Here is a 17,550-nt window from a genome sequence, read left to right as displayed (position 1 = left end):
TAATTTGGACAGTGGGATTAATTTGGACAATGTGATTAATTTGGACAATGTGAATAAATTGGACAGTGGGATTAATTTGGATAGTGGGATTAATTTGGACAATGTGATTAATTTGAACAGTGGGATTAATTTGGACAATGTGATTAATTTGGACAGTGGGATTAAGTTGGACAGTGGGATTAATTTGGACAGCACTTCCTTCAGTCGGCAAAGACACAATCATTCAAATGGCCTCCTCTTGTGCAATAAATAATGTATTTGTTGTGAGAAAGGTTGTGAAAGATGCTATATAAATGCAAGCTTTTCTTACTGACTGCCTGGTTTGTATAGCTCAATCGATCTCTCACTGAATTACTCAGCTTGAGTACGTTTATGCTAATCTTGCAAATTCAGAGGGGTTTACATAGACTCTCACTGCAAAATGTTTTGTCTGTCTGGACACAGGTGTAGAATTTGCCTCCCATTCGTCTGGCCATGGAAGGTCTTCAAACCCAGGGAGATTAGATTGAGGATCTGCTTCATATGAGGCTGTAAAATTCTGATTTATTTTAAGAATTATCACTCCATTACCTGAGTGTTGATGAATCAGATCCCTGGCTGATAAAGCCATCACAAGTACTCTCCATTTCCATCACGAGCAAGCTGAAGCGATGCTGTTGTAGCAGTGCGTGTGTTATCACCCGACAACAGACAGGCTCCAGCATCTTTGAAGAGGGTGAGGTAGTGTTTGATCTAATTATGTCGACTTAACTCAACAGGGCTATGAGCTTCTGGAGAGTCAGTGGATGCTTGGGTGAGGGGAAGGGCGGGGGAACGGTGGAGGAGAAGGGGAGGGGGGAGAAAGGAGATAGGTGGGGATTCATATGAATATGAACTCTTTGCACCACAGCAGCAGTTTTATATTGTCACCCTGCGTTCCCATCCTCAATCCTTTTTATTATTTCCATCCATTTCTCTATGTTGTTTTACGCGCTGTTGCACTGACAGCCCAACTGCCTGCAAACATTGCATGCATTGGACAGTGATGCATGCCTCTATGTAGCTTACCCTGTCAGTTACCTGATGTGTAACATCTACAGCAGCAGTGCCATCCCTTTGCTACAAGATCCTGCACCTTGTGACTGAGGCACCTTCCCGACAGTACATTAAACCTGAGGCTGCCCTCCCTCGTACATGGATATAAAAGATCCCATTCGGGACGCTTTGGGAGAAGAGTAGGGGCTCTAAAAGAAGCCCATTCAGCCCATTGTGTCTGCACCACTCTCCTGATGAGCAACATGATTTTGTGCCTTTCTGTAGCCCTTTTCCTGGTAACTGGGGACATTTTTCTATCCTCATAACCATCCAACGCCCTTTTGAATGCCTCAATTAAACCTGTCTCCACCACACTTTCAGGTAATGTTTTCCTGCTTGCTGCAGGAATTTTTGTTTTGTCACATGCTATTTGCTTTTTTTTAAAAAACAAATCACAATAAATCAAATCAAATCTGGTTCTCCATCCTTTTACAAGTGGGAGCAGTTTCTCATTACCTGGTCTGTCCTAACCCCTCATGATTTTGAAAGCTTCTATCAATGTCCTCTTAGCCTTCCCCTCACAAAGGAAAACACTCCCAAATTCTGCAGCCTACCTTTGGCTTGCTGACCAATGTCTGTCTGTCATCCACCAGCTAAAAATGGGGTTATCGAATCATTGTCACATTGCATTTTGCAGGACCTGGCTGCATGCAAATGTCAACTGTGATTTTAAAAAAATGTTTCATTAGGTGTAATGATTATAGGCATTATGAAGTTGTGAAAGGCATTACGTAAACTGGTTCCCAAGTTGAAATGAAATGTCGATAACTACCTTAACCAGGTTCAGTGATGGGATAGAGTCAACTGTGTAGATGGGGCAATTTTTAATTCTTCCATTGGAACGTGGGTGTTGCTGGCCGTGCCAGCACTAATTACCCATCCCTATTAACCCTTGAGAAGGTGGTGGTGAGCTGCCTCCTTGAAGTGCTGTAATCCCCCAATGTCATTGGGGGCTGGGGGTATTTACATGATTTTGACCCCACTACTCTGAACATGCAGTAATATATTTCCAAGACAGGCTGCTGAGTAGCTTGGAGGGAAATTTGTAGGTGGTGGTTGAAATAACTCCATGAAGACTAGTATCCCATCACCGAGTCACCCTTTATTTACATGTGCATAGTACATGACACTGTCCCAGCCAGCTCAGAGCCAGTTGCTAGAGTGAGCAGAACCCCTGACACTCCTGTTTATATCTGTCAGCAGGATTCCCTGACAGGTCCAGGTTAACAGCCCCAGTTAGAAAATTCATATTCTAAGATCCATCTGGCTGACTTCATTCCAGTCACTACAGTGGTGTTCCCAAATATCTGCTGCCCTTGCCTCTTTCGGTGGTAAAGGTCAGGGGTTTGGGAAGTGCTGTTGAAGGGGACTTGGTGCAGTGCATCTTGTAGATGGTACACACTGCTGCCATAGTGTGTCATAGTAGAGAGAGTGGATGTTGGAGGTGGTAGATATGGTGACAATCAAGCGGGATGCTTTGTCCTGGATGGTGTGAAGCTTCTTGAGTGTTGTTGGGACTACACTCATCCAGGCAAGTGGGGAGTATTCCATCACACTCCTGGCTTGTGCCTTGTAGATGGTGGATAGGTTTTGGGAATTCAGGTGGTGAGTTTTATTATTCCTCTCCTGCTGTTCCAATAAGGTGAAGTAGTAGCTGTCGATTGTAACTAAAAATGAATGGATTCTTCTGTGTCCCTTTTGTTTATTCAAATGAGATTCCAGTTGTGCTGCGGAAAATTTTAATGAGCTGTTGTTTATGCTGTAAACTATCTTTTGATCATATGTCTTGAATAAATTATTTCCAAAAGTTCAATTCAAGACAAACCCTGTAAGTTTCGGGAAGGTGTGCTGCTTTTGAGTTCTAGGGGAAAGATTATTTCGTAATTAATTGAATTTGCATAGAAAATGAGGTCTAATTAACATAATTCATTAATCCATTTTCCCTAACGGCATGACAAGTATTCTGTCCAACTTTTTTAAAGATAAGGCTTGCAGTTTCTCAGTGTTACAAGAGAAGGTTTAGCAGCTAATTAACTAAATTTACATATGCAGATGAGGGGGTGTTTGGATGACCTGTTAATATGTTCTTTCTCACGCTACGATGATTTATAGCCTCCTGGTTCAGCTCAAACAAATTCTTAAAGTATAACTAGGTTAATGGTTCAGTTTTCAGCCAGAAATAGTAGTGGATATTTCAGCATTCACTATTATTCGGAGTGGACGAGGTGGCAGGCTCTAGAATTAATGGAAATCAAGGAATTGTGGTGAGTCATAGTCACTGTACAGCACAGAAACAGACCCTTTGGTCCTACTCATCCATGCCGACCAGATATCCCATATAAATCCAGTCCCTTTTGCCAGCATTTGGCCCATATCCCTCTAAGCCCTTCCTATTCATATACCCATCCAGATGCCTTTTGAATGTTGTAATTGTACCAGCCTCCACCACTTCCCCTGGCAGCTCATTCCATACACGCACCACCCTCCAAGTGAAAAAGTTGCCACTTAGGCCCCTTTGGAATCTTTCCCCTCTCACCTTAAACCTATGCCCTCTGGTTTTGGACTCCCCTACCCTGGGGAAAACACCTTGGCTACTCACCTCATCCACACCCACTCATGATTTTATAAACCTCTGTAAGATCAACCCTCAGCCTCCAAAGCTCCAGGGAAAATAGCCCCAGTCTATCCAGCCTCTCCCTGTAGCTCAAACCCTCCAACCCTGGCAAAATCCTTGTAAATCCTTTTCTGAACCCTTTCAAGTCTCAAAACATCCTTCCTGGAGCAGGGAGTGCAGAATTGAATGCGGTATTCCAAAAGTGGCCTAACCCAATTAAACAAACTAGCCGTGGTAGATTACACACTTATGATGTTTGCCAGTGGTCAAACTGATCATTTACTGGAGACTGGACAGTATCAGAGCTTGAATGCACAGCTTGTTTGTATAGAAGGAGAGTATAAAGATAGCCTGCCTCAGAGCAGAGTTAGCAAGCTCAGGCTTTCTGATCAATGGCTGGAGGCTGAGATAGAACAAGTGGATTGCCTGCCTGATCCTCAGACAAGTCCATGTAAACCTTTTGATTGTACGCATTGTATAGGTAAGATATTTGCAGTATTTTTTGTAGTGTACTTTGCTTTAATAAAAAAAATACAACTACATTCTGTTATTAGAACTGCCTTTAATTCGTTCACATGATGAGGGCGTTGCTGGCTAAGCCAGCGTTTATTGCCCATCCCTAATTGCCCAGTTAAGATTCAACCGCATTGCTGTGGGTCTGGAGTCACATGTAGGCCAGACCAGGTAAGGATGGCAGTTTCCTTCCCTAAAGGACATTAGTGAACCAGATGGATTTTCCCCCCATAATTGACAATGGTTTCATAGTCATCATGTGACTCTTAATTCCAGATTTTTGTTAAATTTGAATTCCACCATTTGCCCAAGTGGGATTCGAACCCACGTCCCCACAGTGTTACCTGGGTCTCTGGATTAATAGCTCAGTGATAATAGCTCACTAGGCCATCACCTCCCCAACAGCCTTGGCTTATTGATATCCAGAGATTAAACCTGATGGACCATGGAAAGTGGGACAAAGAATCCATAGTTCTGGACTCCATGGTCAGGGTAAACACCCTTTCTGCATGTACGTTGTCTATCCACTTAAGAATTTTGTAACTTTCTATGAGACCACCTCTCACCCTTCAAAACTCTTGAGAATACAGTATAACAAGGTATAACAAGGGTCTACCCGAAACGTCAGCTTTCCTGCTCCTCTGATGCTGCTTGGCCTGCTGTGTTCATCCAGCTCTATACCTTGTTATCTCAGATTCTCCAGATATCTCTTGAGAATACAGACCCATTTTCTTCACTGTAAAATAGTCCTATCATCCCAGGGATTAATCTGATGACCCTGCATTGGTGCCTCTGGCAAGAAGAGACTTCCCATGATAAGGAGACCAATTTTTGTTTTTATTCACTCGCGAATGTGGGCATTGCTGCCAGACCAGCATTCGCTGCCTGTCCCCAGCCGCCCCAGAGAAGGTGGTGATGTGTGAGTGGGACCTCCCCCTCTCCCCAATCGCTGCAGGCTGACCCGCAGTGCCCCTAGGGAGGGAACTCCAGGACCCCCAACCCAGCGACAGTGAAGGGACAGCGACACACTGCCAAGTCAGGACGGTGAGTGACCCAGAGGGAAATTGCAGGAGGCAGTGTTCCGATGTTTGTGCTGCCCTTGCCCTTTTGGACAGAAGTGGCCGTGGGCCCGGACGGTGCTGTCGGAGGATCCCCAGTGAACCTCTGCAGGGCATCCTGCAGACAGCACACACCGCTGCTACTGAGCTACCAGTGGCAGAGGGAATGGACGCCCACAGACTTGGCGCCAATGAAGCGGGCCACTCCATCCTGGACAGTGTCAAGCACCCGCCCACCCCCCCCCCCCCACCCCCCCGAGCACTGCCAGAGCTGCACCCATCCAGGCAAGTGGGGAACATTCCACCACAACCCCTGGCCCACACCCCGTAGATAGGCCGCGGGGAGTCAGGAGATAGCCACAGGATTTTTGTAGCCCCACTGTGTGGTGAGTCCAACAGGGCCTGTGGCCAATACCAACCTCAAGGATGTTGACAGTGGGCAACCCGGAGATGGCAAACCATTGGATTCCAAAAGGGGCAGCGATCAGATTGGAGATGATCATCGCCTGGCACCTGGGTGGATCAAATGCCACCCATCAGCCCAGGCCTGAGCACTGTCTGGATCCCGCTGTACCCAAACATGGACCGCCCCGGCACCCAAAGAGTTGCAAGTTCTGCCAAACGCAGTGCAATCATCGGCGAACATCCCCACCTCTGACCCCCTGGTGGAGGGAAGGTCACTGACGAATGCAGCTGAAGAAGGATGGGCCCAGGACACTACGGAGGAAACCCCCTCAGAGACCCCCCGAAGCTGAGATGATCGACCTCCAACAACCGCCCACATGCCAGGCATGACTTCAGCCAGCGGAGTGTTCTCCCCCTGATACCCATTGACCACAGCTCCAACAGAGCTCCTCAATGCCACACTCAATCGAACGCAGCCCCAGTGCCAAGAGCTTACCACTTGCACCTCACCCCTGGAACCCAGCTCCGAATGTCCTGTTCTTCCAGAACTATATGTTGCAAAGTGTCTCAGCAACAAAATCTGGGGGACTGTGAGAGCTTACCTGACCGATAAGCTCCAGGGATGTCAGAATATGTTGCTGCTCGTCCATTCCAGTGTAAGTGCATTTTCATCATGTGGTGAATCAGAAATGTTTACTGAGACTACCACAATAGTTCCAACTTCTCAACCCTTCCCCTGACTCTCAGGTTAAGTTCAGTACCTGTCACCTCTCTCTCTCTCTCACTGTCTAATGAGAGAGCAGGACTGCGGTCCTCTGGGTCTACATGACTTTATTTAAATCTCAAAGTCCACCAAACAACCTCTTTGGCAGTGAAAATTAGCATTTATAAGTGCGGTGCCCCGTTCCTTCCATTTTTAATCATTGTTTCAGTTAGCACTTTTAAAAAAAAATTTTTATTTCTGACTCTCGTCTCTCACGATCCTGTTTCGTTCCTCCACTTGATTTAGATTTTGTTATGTGATTTGACAGCAAGTTCACTATCCAGACTTCCTGGTTCAGACTCCGTGCTGCTGTTTGCTGAGAGCGATGCACAGTTGCTCGCCCTGTTCCAGATCGCAGATCCCAGATCCGCGTTCCCCACCACCCCACCCCACCACTCCCCCACATAGGGTCCTCAATTACTGCAAGGCCCAGAGCAGAGCCCCCATTGAAAGTTAATGGACATTTGCGAGTGTACTGACCAGCTGAGGCACTGACAGTAAAATCCGAGCCATTACGTTGAGAATGCCATCACTTACTTTCTCCCAGAGATTTTACTAGACAGCATAGCTTCACCAGAAGCAAAGGGTTCGATTATGCAGCTAGGCTGTGTCAATTGGCTGGTCTTACCTGGAGTATGGAAGATTGAGAGGTGATCTGTTTGATGTCATAAACGAATCATCATAGAATCCCTACAGTGTGGAAACAGGCCCTTCGGCCCAACAAGTCCACACCGACTCTCAGAGCATCCCACCCAGACCCATCTCCCTATTCTACACATCCCTGAACACTACGGGCAATTTATCATGGCCAATCCACCTAACCCACACATCTTTGGACTGTGGGAGGAAAGCGGAGCACCCAGAGGAAACCCACGCAGACACGGGGAGAATGTGCAAACTCCACACAGACAGTCGCCCGAGGCTGGAATCAAACCCGGGTCCCTGGTGCTGTGAGGCAACAGTGCTAACCACTGTGCCACCGTGCCTTGTATTCCTGTAGGGATTTGACACTGTTTCCTCAGGTTGGAAAAATCAGGAATGAGGGGAACATTGTGCAAAAGTTAAAGCCGTTAAGAGGGAAAATCAGGCGGCTGTTTTCATCAGAAAGCCAGACAGAGATGTGGAACATGATTCCCTCCAAAGTTTGTGAGCTTCACATCACTAGAAATGTGTCAAGGCCCAGGGAGGTGGGGTTTCTGAGATGCAGGGCAGGCCTGAATGAATCAAGTGAGGGAGCAGGCCTGAGGGGCTGAATGGCCTAATATTCCATAGTTAGAAGGAGAGCTGCATGCCCTGATTGTGGTGTCTGACTTAATTAAGTCAAGGGGCCCTGTTGCTTTGCACTGCATTGGCCATTCTAAAGGTGCCAAATGTTTCGTGTTGAATTGTGGGCTAGGTTGAGGCTTTCCCTCCCAGTGTGGGAGGCTGTGAGAACTGTCCTGGTATCACAGAAACAACATTCCATTAATTTCTCATCCTTTACTGCTTTCCTCGAGCCAACCTGTGGTCCAGTGATAGGTAAGCTTGGTGAACCCTCTCCTTGAGGTGGTGTAACTCAAGTGCACAATACTCCCTGTCGCCATGCGTCAGACAGAATGCTGGAAAGGTCCAGTGTGGAAGTGCTTTGTTTTCAAATAGGCCCTGAGCCCAAATATTACTCCATTCAGAGGTTTTTAATTCCCTCCGGCCATGCTTCTGTGAGCAACAAAATTCCTTTCCACGCGGCGTTTGGAATTTTGTTGGAATTTGGTACGTTACCTGATGAAATTAAACACTGTGGACCCTGGAAATAGTGACAAAAAGTGCTGGAAAAGGCTCATTGGGGTGGAATGGGGGTGGGGGGACGTGGGGGGGGAAGGCCTCCTCTATGAAGACAGAAACAGACCTTTAGGGTCAACACTGGGTTGAATGTTCCTCCCTCTCCCCTTCCCATCATTCCCATTATAGCCCTCCCCCCCTTTCCCACCGTTCCCATTATAGCACCCCTTCTTCCCATCATTACCATTATAGCCACCCCCTTACCCACCGTTCCCATTGTAGCCTCCCCCTTCCCCACCGTTCCCATTATAGCCCCCCTCCCTTCCCACTGTTCCCATTATAGCCCACCCCGCTTCCCACCATTCCCATTATAGTCCTCTCCCCTTCCCACCATTCCCATTATAACTCCCCCCTCTTCCCACCATTCCCATTATAGTCCCCTCCCCTACCCACCATTCCTATTATAGCTCCCCCCCCACCATTCCCATTATAGTCCCCCCTCTTCCCACCATTCCCATTATAGTCTCCCCAGGGATGCAGTGGCAAAGCTGTGGGTGAAAAATGGGGTTGCCTCAGTTTTCTACAGTGAATTGTCGATTGCAAAATCAGCTTCAGTGTCACGCTGATTGTATCTCCCGTCTTGAGCCATTCTCAGGGGGTTCCCACCTGTACCAGAGGAACTACAGGCTGCTGTTCTGGGCCAAACACACAAACACACACACACACACACACACACACACACACAGATGCACACACACACAAACACACACAAACACATGCAGACACACACACACAGATGCACACACACACAAACACACACACACACACATACAGACACACACACATACAGACACACACACACACACACACAGACACACACATACAGACACACACACAAACACACACAGACACACACAGGCACACACACACACAAACACACACAGACACACATACACACACACAAACACACACAGACACACACACACACACACACACACACACATGGTCAGGTTTCATCTGTTGTGAGACAAACGAGACTTAATGTTCCGGGTGATGGACAGACCTTCAGCTCGCTGTGAGCCTGGGGTGAATGCTGTGTACGATACACCCTCAAATTCACATTTGAGGCATGTAACTGATGGCCGGGACAATCCAGACTGAAAAGACTCAGTCCTGAGGTAGCTAGAAGAGCGGTACCCTCGATAAGTGCCTGTCGAATGTTGTGTGCATCCTCATCCTCAGGCTGTGACGCTAATTGAATGTTAAGTTCACAGCCCATGCAGCATCACCATTGATTCAGGCAGATGATTCAGGCATCAGGCCATGCGGCAAAGGCAATGTCTCTAGCTTTGGCATCGTTAAATCAGGCTGCACCCTTTGTTTTCTCTCTTGCATGATCTTGGTGAACATGAGCTTTACACCATGTCCCGTGTAAAAAATGGTAGCAGTGTTGACTACCACCGCATTGTAGGGTACTTGGTACTTCCTGACAGACCTCACTTTACCAGGATCTCATCTCTGTCATTTCTCAGGTTCCCAAAGGCGGAGAGTCCTCCCGAGCCTGTCCCCTGATGCAGCATCTCCAGCCCGCAAACCGGCCAACAGCTCCGGGGTCCGCTGGCTTGACCTACGACCCATGCAGAGGGGCCTGGCCGAACCGTTTGAGATCAAGGTCTATGAGATCGATGACGTGGAACGACTGCAGAGGAGGCGAGCAGCAAACAGCAAGGTTTGTAAATTCTCTCTAAATAGCATTAGGCATCGTCCCTGTAATGTCTACAATATCATACCCTCTGAGATACTTCCAATTTTCCATTGTTTGCTTGTGCCAGCATCAGTTCTCACTTCCAATTTTCAGGCCGATAAATTAGTAAATCACCGATGGCAGGGACAGCATTTCTTGCCCGTCCCTAGTTGCCCCTTGAGAAGGTGGTGGTGAGCTGCCTTCTTGAACCACTGCAGCCCGTGTGCTGTGGGTTGACCCACAATGCCATTAGGGAGGGAATTGCACAATCTTGACCCAGTGACAGTGAAGGAATGGCGATAAACTTCCAAGTCTAAGCGATTATCCACTTTGATAGCAAAAACGGGAAGGCAGATGGTTAACTGAATGGTGATAGATTGGGAAAGGGGATGGTGCACTGAGAGCTGGGTGCCTTGTGTACAGGTCGCTGAAAGTAAGCATGCAGGGACAGCAGGTGGTGATGACAGAGAATACTATGTTGGTCTTCATAGCGAAAGGTTCCAAGTACAGGAGCAGAGATGTTTTGCTACAATTATACAGGGCCTTGTTGAGACCACATCTGGAGTATTGTGTGCAGTTTTGGTCTCCTTATCTGAGGAAGGATGTTGTGGCAATTGAGGGAGCACAAAGAAAATTTCCCAGACTGATTCCTGAGATAGCAGGACTGACATAGAGGAAGAGACTGGATCAGTTAGGACTACGTTCACTACAGTTTAGAGGAATGAGGGGAGATCTCATAGAAACCTACAAAATTTGAACAGTAATGATGTTCCCAATGACCAGAGATTAGGGTGTAAGGATAAATGGTAGGCCTTTTAGAATAGAGATGAGGGGAAATTTCTTCACCCAAATGGTGGTGAGCCTGTGCAATTCACTGCTGTTAAGGCCAAAACATTGGAGACTTTAAAGAAAGATGTAGATATAGTTCTCAGGGCTAAAGGGATCAAAGGATATGGGGCAAAAGTAGGAGCAGGGTATCAGTGAGTTGGATGATTAGTCATGATCATATTGAATGGTGGAACAGGCTTGGAAGGCTGAATGGCTTTCTGCTGCTCCTGTATTCGAGGTTTCTAAGGCCGGATGGTGAGCGGCCTGAAAGGGCACTTGCAGGTAGTGGTGTCCCAATGTACCTGCTGTCCTCGTGTTTGTCTATAAGATAATGGTCGTGCGGTTGGAAAGTGCTGTCAAAGGAACTTCAAGGCGTTGTTGCAGAAGGGCACACACTGCTGCGCCTGTTGCTATAGTGGAGGGAGTGGATGTTTGTGGATGTGGTGCCAATCAAGCGGGCTGCTTTGTGCTGGATAGTGTCAATCTTCTTGAATGTTGTTGGAGCTGCACCCATCCAGGCAAGTTTTTATTTAATTTGCTGATGAAATAAGGGTGTCACTGGCCAGACCAATCCAGAGGGCAGTTAAGGGTCAACCATGTTGCAATTCTTTAATCTCCTGTCTTATCTTTTTATCTTTCCAACTTTCCTTGTTCATCTTTATTTTATTTTATTTTCCTCCATGCTGCAATAGAGGAACCCCTCCCATCCTCTACCCAACCCCTCCCTTTACGCATGGAGATTTCCCAGGGCAGATGTTGGGCCCACCTCTTGCTCAGATGGCAAACGTACATCCTGCCTGTACCTTCGCTCTCCAGAAACCCAAACCCTTCGCTTGTGCACCATCTCACCACAACCCATTTTCATCCTTTGCCTCACTGTTTCTGCACTGATTAGGGCGTGGCTACAGGAGAACTCTTCAGATTGTAACCTTCAGAACCCAACTCTTGAATCTATCAGAGACAGTAGGAACTGCAGGTGCTGGAGAATCTGAGATAACAAGGTGTAGAGCTGGATGAACACAGCAGGCCAAGCAACATCAGAGGAGCAGGAAAGCTGATGTTTCGGGCCTAGATCCTTCTTCAGAAATTTCTTGCTGCTCCTCTGATGCTGCTTGGCCTGCTGTGTTATCTTGAATCTATCACCTGCTTTCAAGGGCAGTATCCTCCCTCATCCCTTTGTCCAGAATGTGGAATATGACTCAAGGTCATGTTGGGGTGTTCTGCTTGGATTGAACGGGAGGAATTGAGGGAAAGCAATAGCTGCATGCCACTTAGTGTCACAGGGTAGCGATTCATCCCATTGAGTTCATCCCAGCTCCCAATAGAGCAACCCAGTCAGACAGTCCCATTCCCCAACTCTATCCCAGTACTCCTGTTTATTTCCCTCAAGTGCCCATTAAATTTCCTTTTGAAATCCTTCATCATCTCTGCCTCTACCACGCTTGTAGCTGGTAAGTTCCAGTTTATTTAACATTGTTTGTTTAAAAGCTTTCCTCACGTTCTTCCTTGCTGAACATCTGTGTCTCCTTAGTCCTTGTCTATTTGTCAACTTTACTCCCATCCTCAATTGCAAGTTGAACCATGGCCTTCCATTGGCCTGATCTCTGCTTCTGGGCAAAGGACTGCAGTTGTTCGCACTTGCCTTCAGCAAGATGGCTGACCAGGAGACTGTCCAGCTCTTACTGTCTGCCATCAGATGTCCTGGAAAAATTTATGGGCTGACTGTCAACTTGTTTGGCCACATTATGAACACACCTTGCAAGTCCTGGTGGGATTTGAACTTGAAGCTTGCTGGTCCAGAGGTAGGAATGCTACTAACCCTGCCACAAGCCCTCCCACCATCACCACCTCAGACCATCAGCTAATGGAAGCAACTTTCATTTGTTTACCTTATCTAAACCTATTGTAAACTCGCACATCTTTTGTCTTCCTTAAGTTGTACCTACATGCTAGCTTTTCTTGCACTTGGTTCCATGAGCCCACATTCTGCTGTCCTGGCCACATTCAACTTCAAAAAGGTAATGTTCTTAATTCCAGTTGCGGGGATTTGTATGTTTCAACGCAAAACTGAAGATATTGGAACATCGGCAGCAGAGGATCTCAGAGGTCAAAACCAAATATGACATACTGAAGAAGGAGCTGGAAGCCACCAAGCAACGACTGATGCTGGATCCGAGCAAGTGGGTCAGTGAGTGTAAGTACTGCATGGACCTTCCAGTCCCAAGCATGTTCCTGCAGCACTGGGAAAGCTAGAAAGAATGCCCTCCCAGGCGAGACACCTTGGTCAAGGAAGCCCAATGATATTGCTCTGAGGAGAAGATGAGCTCATGTCCCAACCATGAGGCACACAAGTGGGAGGCTTGGCAATTTTTTACCAGTCAGAATGTCACCAAAAATGAAGAGGGCATGATGCATCTAAGAAATGAGGTCCTTTTACAGAAAATTTTGTGATTCCTTTTCATGTTATGCTGTCTAGGACCTAGCGGCAGTGAACGAAGGGCGATATGTTTCCAAGCCAGGATGGTGAGAGGCTATGAGTAGAACTTTCAGGAGGTGGTATTCCCATTGCATCCGCTGCCGCTTGTCCTTCTCGACGGTAGAGGTCAGGGGTTTGGAAGGACATTGGGTGATTTACTGTAGTGGATTTTGTAGGTGGTGCACATTATAGGCCACCATACACCAGCGTTAGAGCTATGAATAACATCAACTATATTATTACACACAACTGGGGCATTGATCCTGCGACATGTGTTCTATATGTTCTAGATGATGTAGGAAGGATAGAGAGAGAGGCAAGAGAGGAGAGGGAGTGACGTTTTTGATTAAGGAAAACGTTACTACTGTAGTTGGTGAGAATATTTCTGTGGGATTGTCCAGTGAAACTATATGGATAGAAATTAGAAATAAGAAAAGGATGGTCACCTTGATGGGATTGTACTTTCGCTCCCTCCTCCTCTCCCCAGTTGTCAGAGGGAAATTGAGGAGAGATATACGTATAGAGAGATATATAGAGAGATCCTACATATATGTAAGAGTAATAGGGGTGTAATAGTAGGGGATTTTAATTTTCCAAACATTGACTGGGACTGCCATTGTGTTAAAGGCTTGGGTGGTGAGCAATTTATTAAATGTGTTCAAGATAATTTTCTTTATCAATCTGTAAATGTACCTACTAGAGAAGAAGCAAAACCTAACCTTTTCTGGGGAAGTAAGGCAAGGCAAGTGACTGAGGTGTTAGTAGGGGAACACTTTGGGATTAGTGATCATAATTCTATTAATTTTAAAATAGTTTATGGAAAAGGATAAGCAAGTTAAAGTTTTTAATTGGAGTAAGGCACATTTTAAATGGTATGAGACAGGAACTTTCAAAAGTTGATTGGAGTAGACTGTTTGCAGGTAAAGGGACAAATGACAAGTGGAAGGTGTTCAAGAGTGTGATGATGAGAGTTCAGAGGCATTATTTTCCTGTTAGATTGAAGGGTAAGGCTGGTAAGATTAAGAAACAATGGATGGGTAAAGATATTGAGGCTCTGGTCAAGGAAAAGAAGGTTTCATATATTAGATACAGACAATTGAGATCAAGTGAATCTCTTGAAGAGTGTGAACAGTGTAGGGACATTCTTAAGAGGGAAATCAGGAGGGCAAAAAGGGGATATGAGAGAGCATTGGCAGAGAAGGTTATGGATAATCCAAAGAGATTTTACAAGTACATGAAGAACAAAAGAGGAATTCTATGTTTTGAACCTCAGGAAATGGGAGAGATACTAAATGAATATTTTGCATCAGTTTTTACTGTGAAGAAAGAAGTGGACGCTAGAGAACTTGGAGAAATATTGATGTTTTGTACATCAACAGTTCACAATACAGAGGAGGAAGTGCTGGATGTCTAACAAAACATAAAAGTGGATAAATCTTCAGGAAATGATAAAGTGTAGCCCAGGACATTGTGGGAAGTTAAGGAGGAAACTGTGGGGCCCCTAGAAGAAATATTTGTGTCATCTGTGAATTCTGGGAACTATAGACCTGTGAGCCTGACGTTGCTGGTGGGTAAGTTGTTGGAGGGGTTTCTGAGAGGGAGCATTTAAATGCATTTAGAGAGGCAAGGACTGATTAGTCAGCATGGTTTTGTGTGAGAGAAACTGTGTCTCACAAACTTGATTGAGTTTTTTTGAGGAAGTAACCAAAAAGATTGATGATGGCAGAGCAGTCGATGTTGTTTACAGGGACTTTAGTACAGCTTTTGAAAAGGTTCAGCATGGTAGACTAATTAGTTATGTTAGATCACATGCAATTCAGGAAGAGCTTGCCAATTGGATACAAAATTGGCTTAATGGTAGGAGACAGAGGGTGGTGGTGGAGGGTTTTTTTTGGACTGGAGGCCACTTTTGTTTGTCATTTACATAAAACGATTTGATTGAGAAAGTAGGAAGCATGGTTAGTAAGTTTGTGAATGACACCAAAATTAGTGGTATAGTGGATAGTGAAGAAGGTTGTCTAAGTTTACAAAGAGATCTTGATCAATTGGGTCAATGGGCTGAGGAGTGGCAGATGGAGTTTAATTAGGATAAATGCGAGGTATTGCATTTTGGGAAAACAAACAAGGGCAGGACTTATACAATTAATGGTAGGGCCCTGGACAGTGTTGTAGAACAGAGAAACCTAGGGGTTTAGGTATGTAATTCTTTGAAATTTGAGTCCCAGGTAAACAGGGTGATTAAGAAGGCACACTTGACTTCATTGCTCAGATGTTTGAGTATAGGAGTTAGGATGTTATTTTGAGGTTGTACGGGACATTGATGAGGCCTATTCTGGAGTGTACTGTGGGCAGTTCTGGCTGCCCTGCTATAGGAAGGATATTATTAAATTGAAGCAGGTTCAGAAAAGATTTACCAGAATGTTGCCGGGAATGGAGGATTTGAGCTATAGTAATCGGCTGGGACATTTTAGACTGGAGCATAGGAGCTGGAGGGATGACCTTATCGAGGTTTATAAAATTATGAGGGGCATAGATAAGGTGAACAGCAAGGGTCTTTTCCCTAAGGTGGGGGAGTTCAAAACTGGGGAGCATATTTTTAAGGTGAGAGGAGAAAGTTTTAAAAAGGGACCTGAGGGGCAACGTTTTCAGACAGAGAGTGTGGAATGAACTGCCAGAGGAAGTGGTGGATGCAGGGTACAGTTACAGTATTTAAAAGACATTTGGATAGGTACACGAATAGGAAAGGTTTGGAGGGATATGGGCCAAATGCAGGCAGGTGGGACTAGTTTCGTTTGGGAACATGGTCGGCATGGGCTAGTTTCCATGCTGTATGACTCTATGACATAAGAAACATATAATGTAGACATTTACAACATGCAAACAGGCCATTCGGCCTCCCCAATCCATGTCAGCATTTAGCTTCCCAAAGCACAATTCTCAACTCGAACTGTCAACATTATTATTTTCTCAGTCATTAGCTGCAAATGTCTGTATAATCCACTGGTAAGTTGAAGTTATCATGAAGGTCCCTCCTTCTCAACCCTTCCCCTCACCTAAGGTATGGTGACCCTCAGGTTAAACTCAACCCAGTTGTCTCTCTAATGAGAGAGCCACCCTGTGGTCCTCTGGGGACTGTGGCAACTTGATACAATCCATTGGGGTTTCCCAGTCAGTATGGACATGTTTGTTAATGTGATACAAAAGGGTCCGGGGGGGGGCAATTTTTTGACATAGTAGGGGTGGTGAGTGTCTGGAACAGGCTGCCAGAGGTAGTGGTGGAGGTGAGTACAGTTTTGTCGCTTGAGAAACATTTGGGCAAGTACATGGATGGGATAGGCATGGAGGAATATGGACCAAACACAGGCAGAGGGGACTAGATTAATTGTGAAAACAGGGCGGCACAGACAAGTTGGGCCAAAGGGCCTGTTTCCATTGCTGTAAACTTCGATGACTCTTTAAGTTACACAGGGGGAAATAGCAGACTGTACGATGCAACCAGGGTGTCCCTGACCCCCAATTAAATGTTCTGCTCTGGGCATCTTGTCTTTCCACAGTTGATCTGGATCAAGGTTTCGAGGTAGACTCGCTGGAATATCTGGAAGCTCTGGAGTGTATCACCGAGCGGCTGGAACACCGGGTCAATTTCTGCAAAGCTCACCTCATGATGATCACATGCTTCGACATCGCGTGCGGGAGGCGCTAGAGAGGGGGGTGGGGCTGGGCGAAACGAGTGCTCATGGCAGAGGAGGAGACTGGAGCGGAAGGAGGATTTTTTTCTTTAAAAAAAAAACACCCAAAGATACCAGGAAGACGAGGACGGAGGTGCAAAGTGTGGAGCATGTTTGTGAAATGAGTTTTGTTTCTGGCAACAACGGAATGTACACGGAGGGATGGAAAAGAATGAGTGGAGGGCCTGAATATTGGAGTGTGAGAATGTTCACTCTTCCATCAGATTGTCAAAGCACTTTTGAGGAACTTTTGCGATGTTGTAAATAGGGATCACTCGCTCCAATTTCCCTTTATTCACTGAGTCGGGTGGGTGGGAGGGGGAATGAAGGGCTGTTACTAAGAAATCCATAATGATATACAGAAGGACAATAAGTGCCTTGTAAACTTTATTATATTATATTATCCAAAATCTTACATCGACACATTATTGTACAGTTGGTGCTAGATGATGAATGTTTCACTGTGCTGTTATAGAGGCGGTATCCATTTTGTAAACCAAACTTAAACCTACACCCCATCCCAGACCCAACATTCTCACCGAGCTCGGTGTTTAACACAGAATCCGATTACGAGCAGGGGGAGAATGCC

At 46.0% G+C, this 17,550-nt stretch overlaps 1 protein-coding gene across 2 annotated transcripts in view; it reads left to right on the top strand.

Annotated features, from left to right (window-relative positions):
* The window catches only part of kif26ba (kinesin family member 26Ba), a 319,220-nt gene extending 301,957 nt beyond the window's left edge, over positions 1-17,263 (top strand). For both annotated transcript variants that reach the window (XM_048601408.1, XM_048601409.1), the window contains 3 exons: positions 9,718-9,914; positions 12,795-12,951; positions 16,788-17,263. In XM_048601408.1, the coding sequence (XP_048457365.1) occupies positions 9,718-9,914; positions 12,795-12,951; positions 16,788-16,936 (503 nt within the window). In that variant the 3' untranslated portion in view covers positions 16,937-17,263. The remainder of the gene's footprint in view (positions 1-9,717; positions 9,915-12,794; positions 12,952-16,787) is intronic.
* The last annotated feature ends 287 nt before the right edge of the window (positions 17,264-17,550 follow it).

The sequence above is a fragment of the Rhincodon typus genome, chromosome 9 (assembly GCF_021869965.1).
Source record: "Rhincodon typus isolate 14 chromosome 9, sRhiTyp1.1, whole genome shotgun sequence".
NCBI lineage: Eukaryota > Metazoa > Chordata > Chondrichthyes > Orectolobiformes > Rhincodontidae > Rhincodon > Rhincodon typus.
The sequence above is the reverse complement of the archived record's forward strand: the minus strand, read 5'-3'. Positions and strand labels throughout refer to the sequence as shown.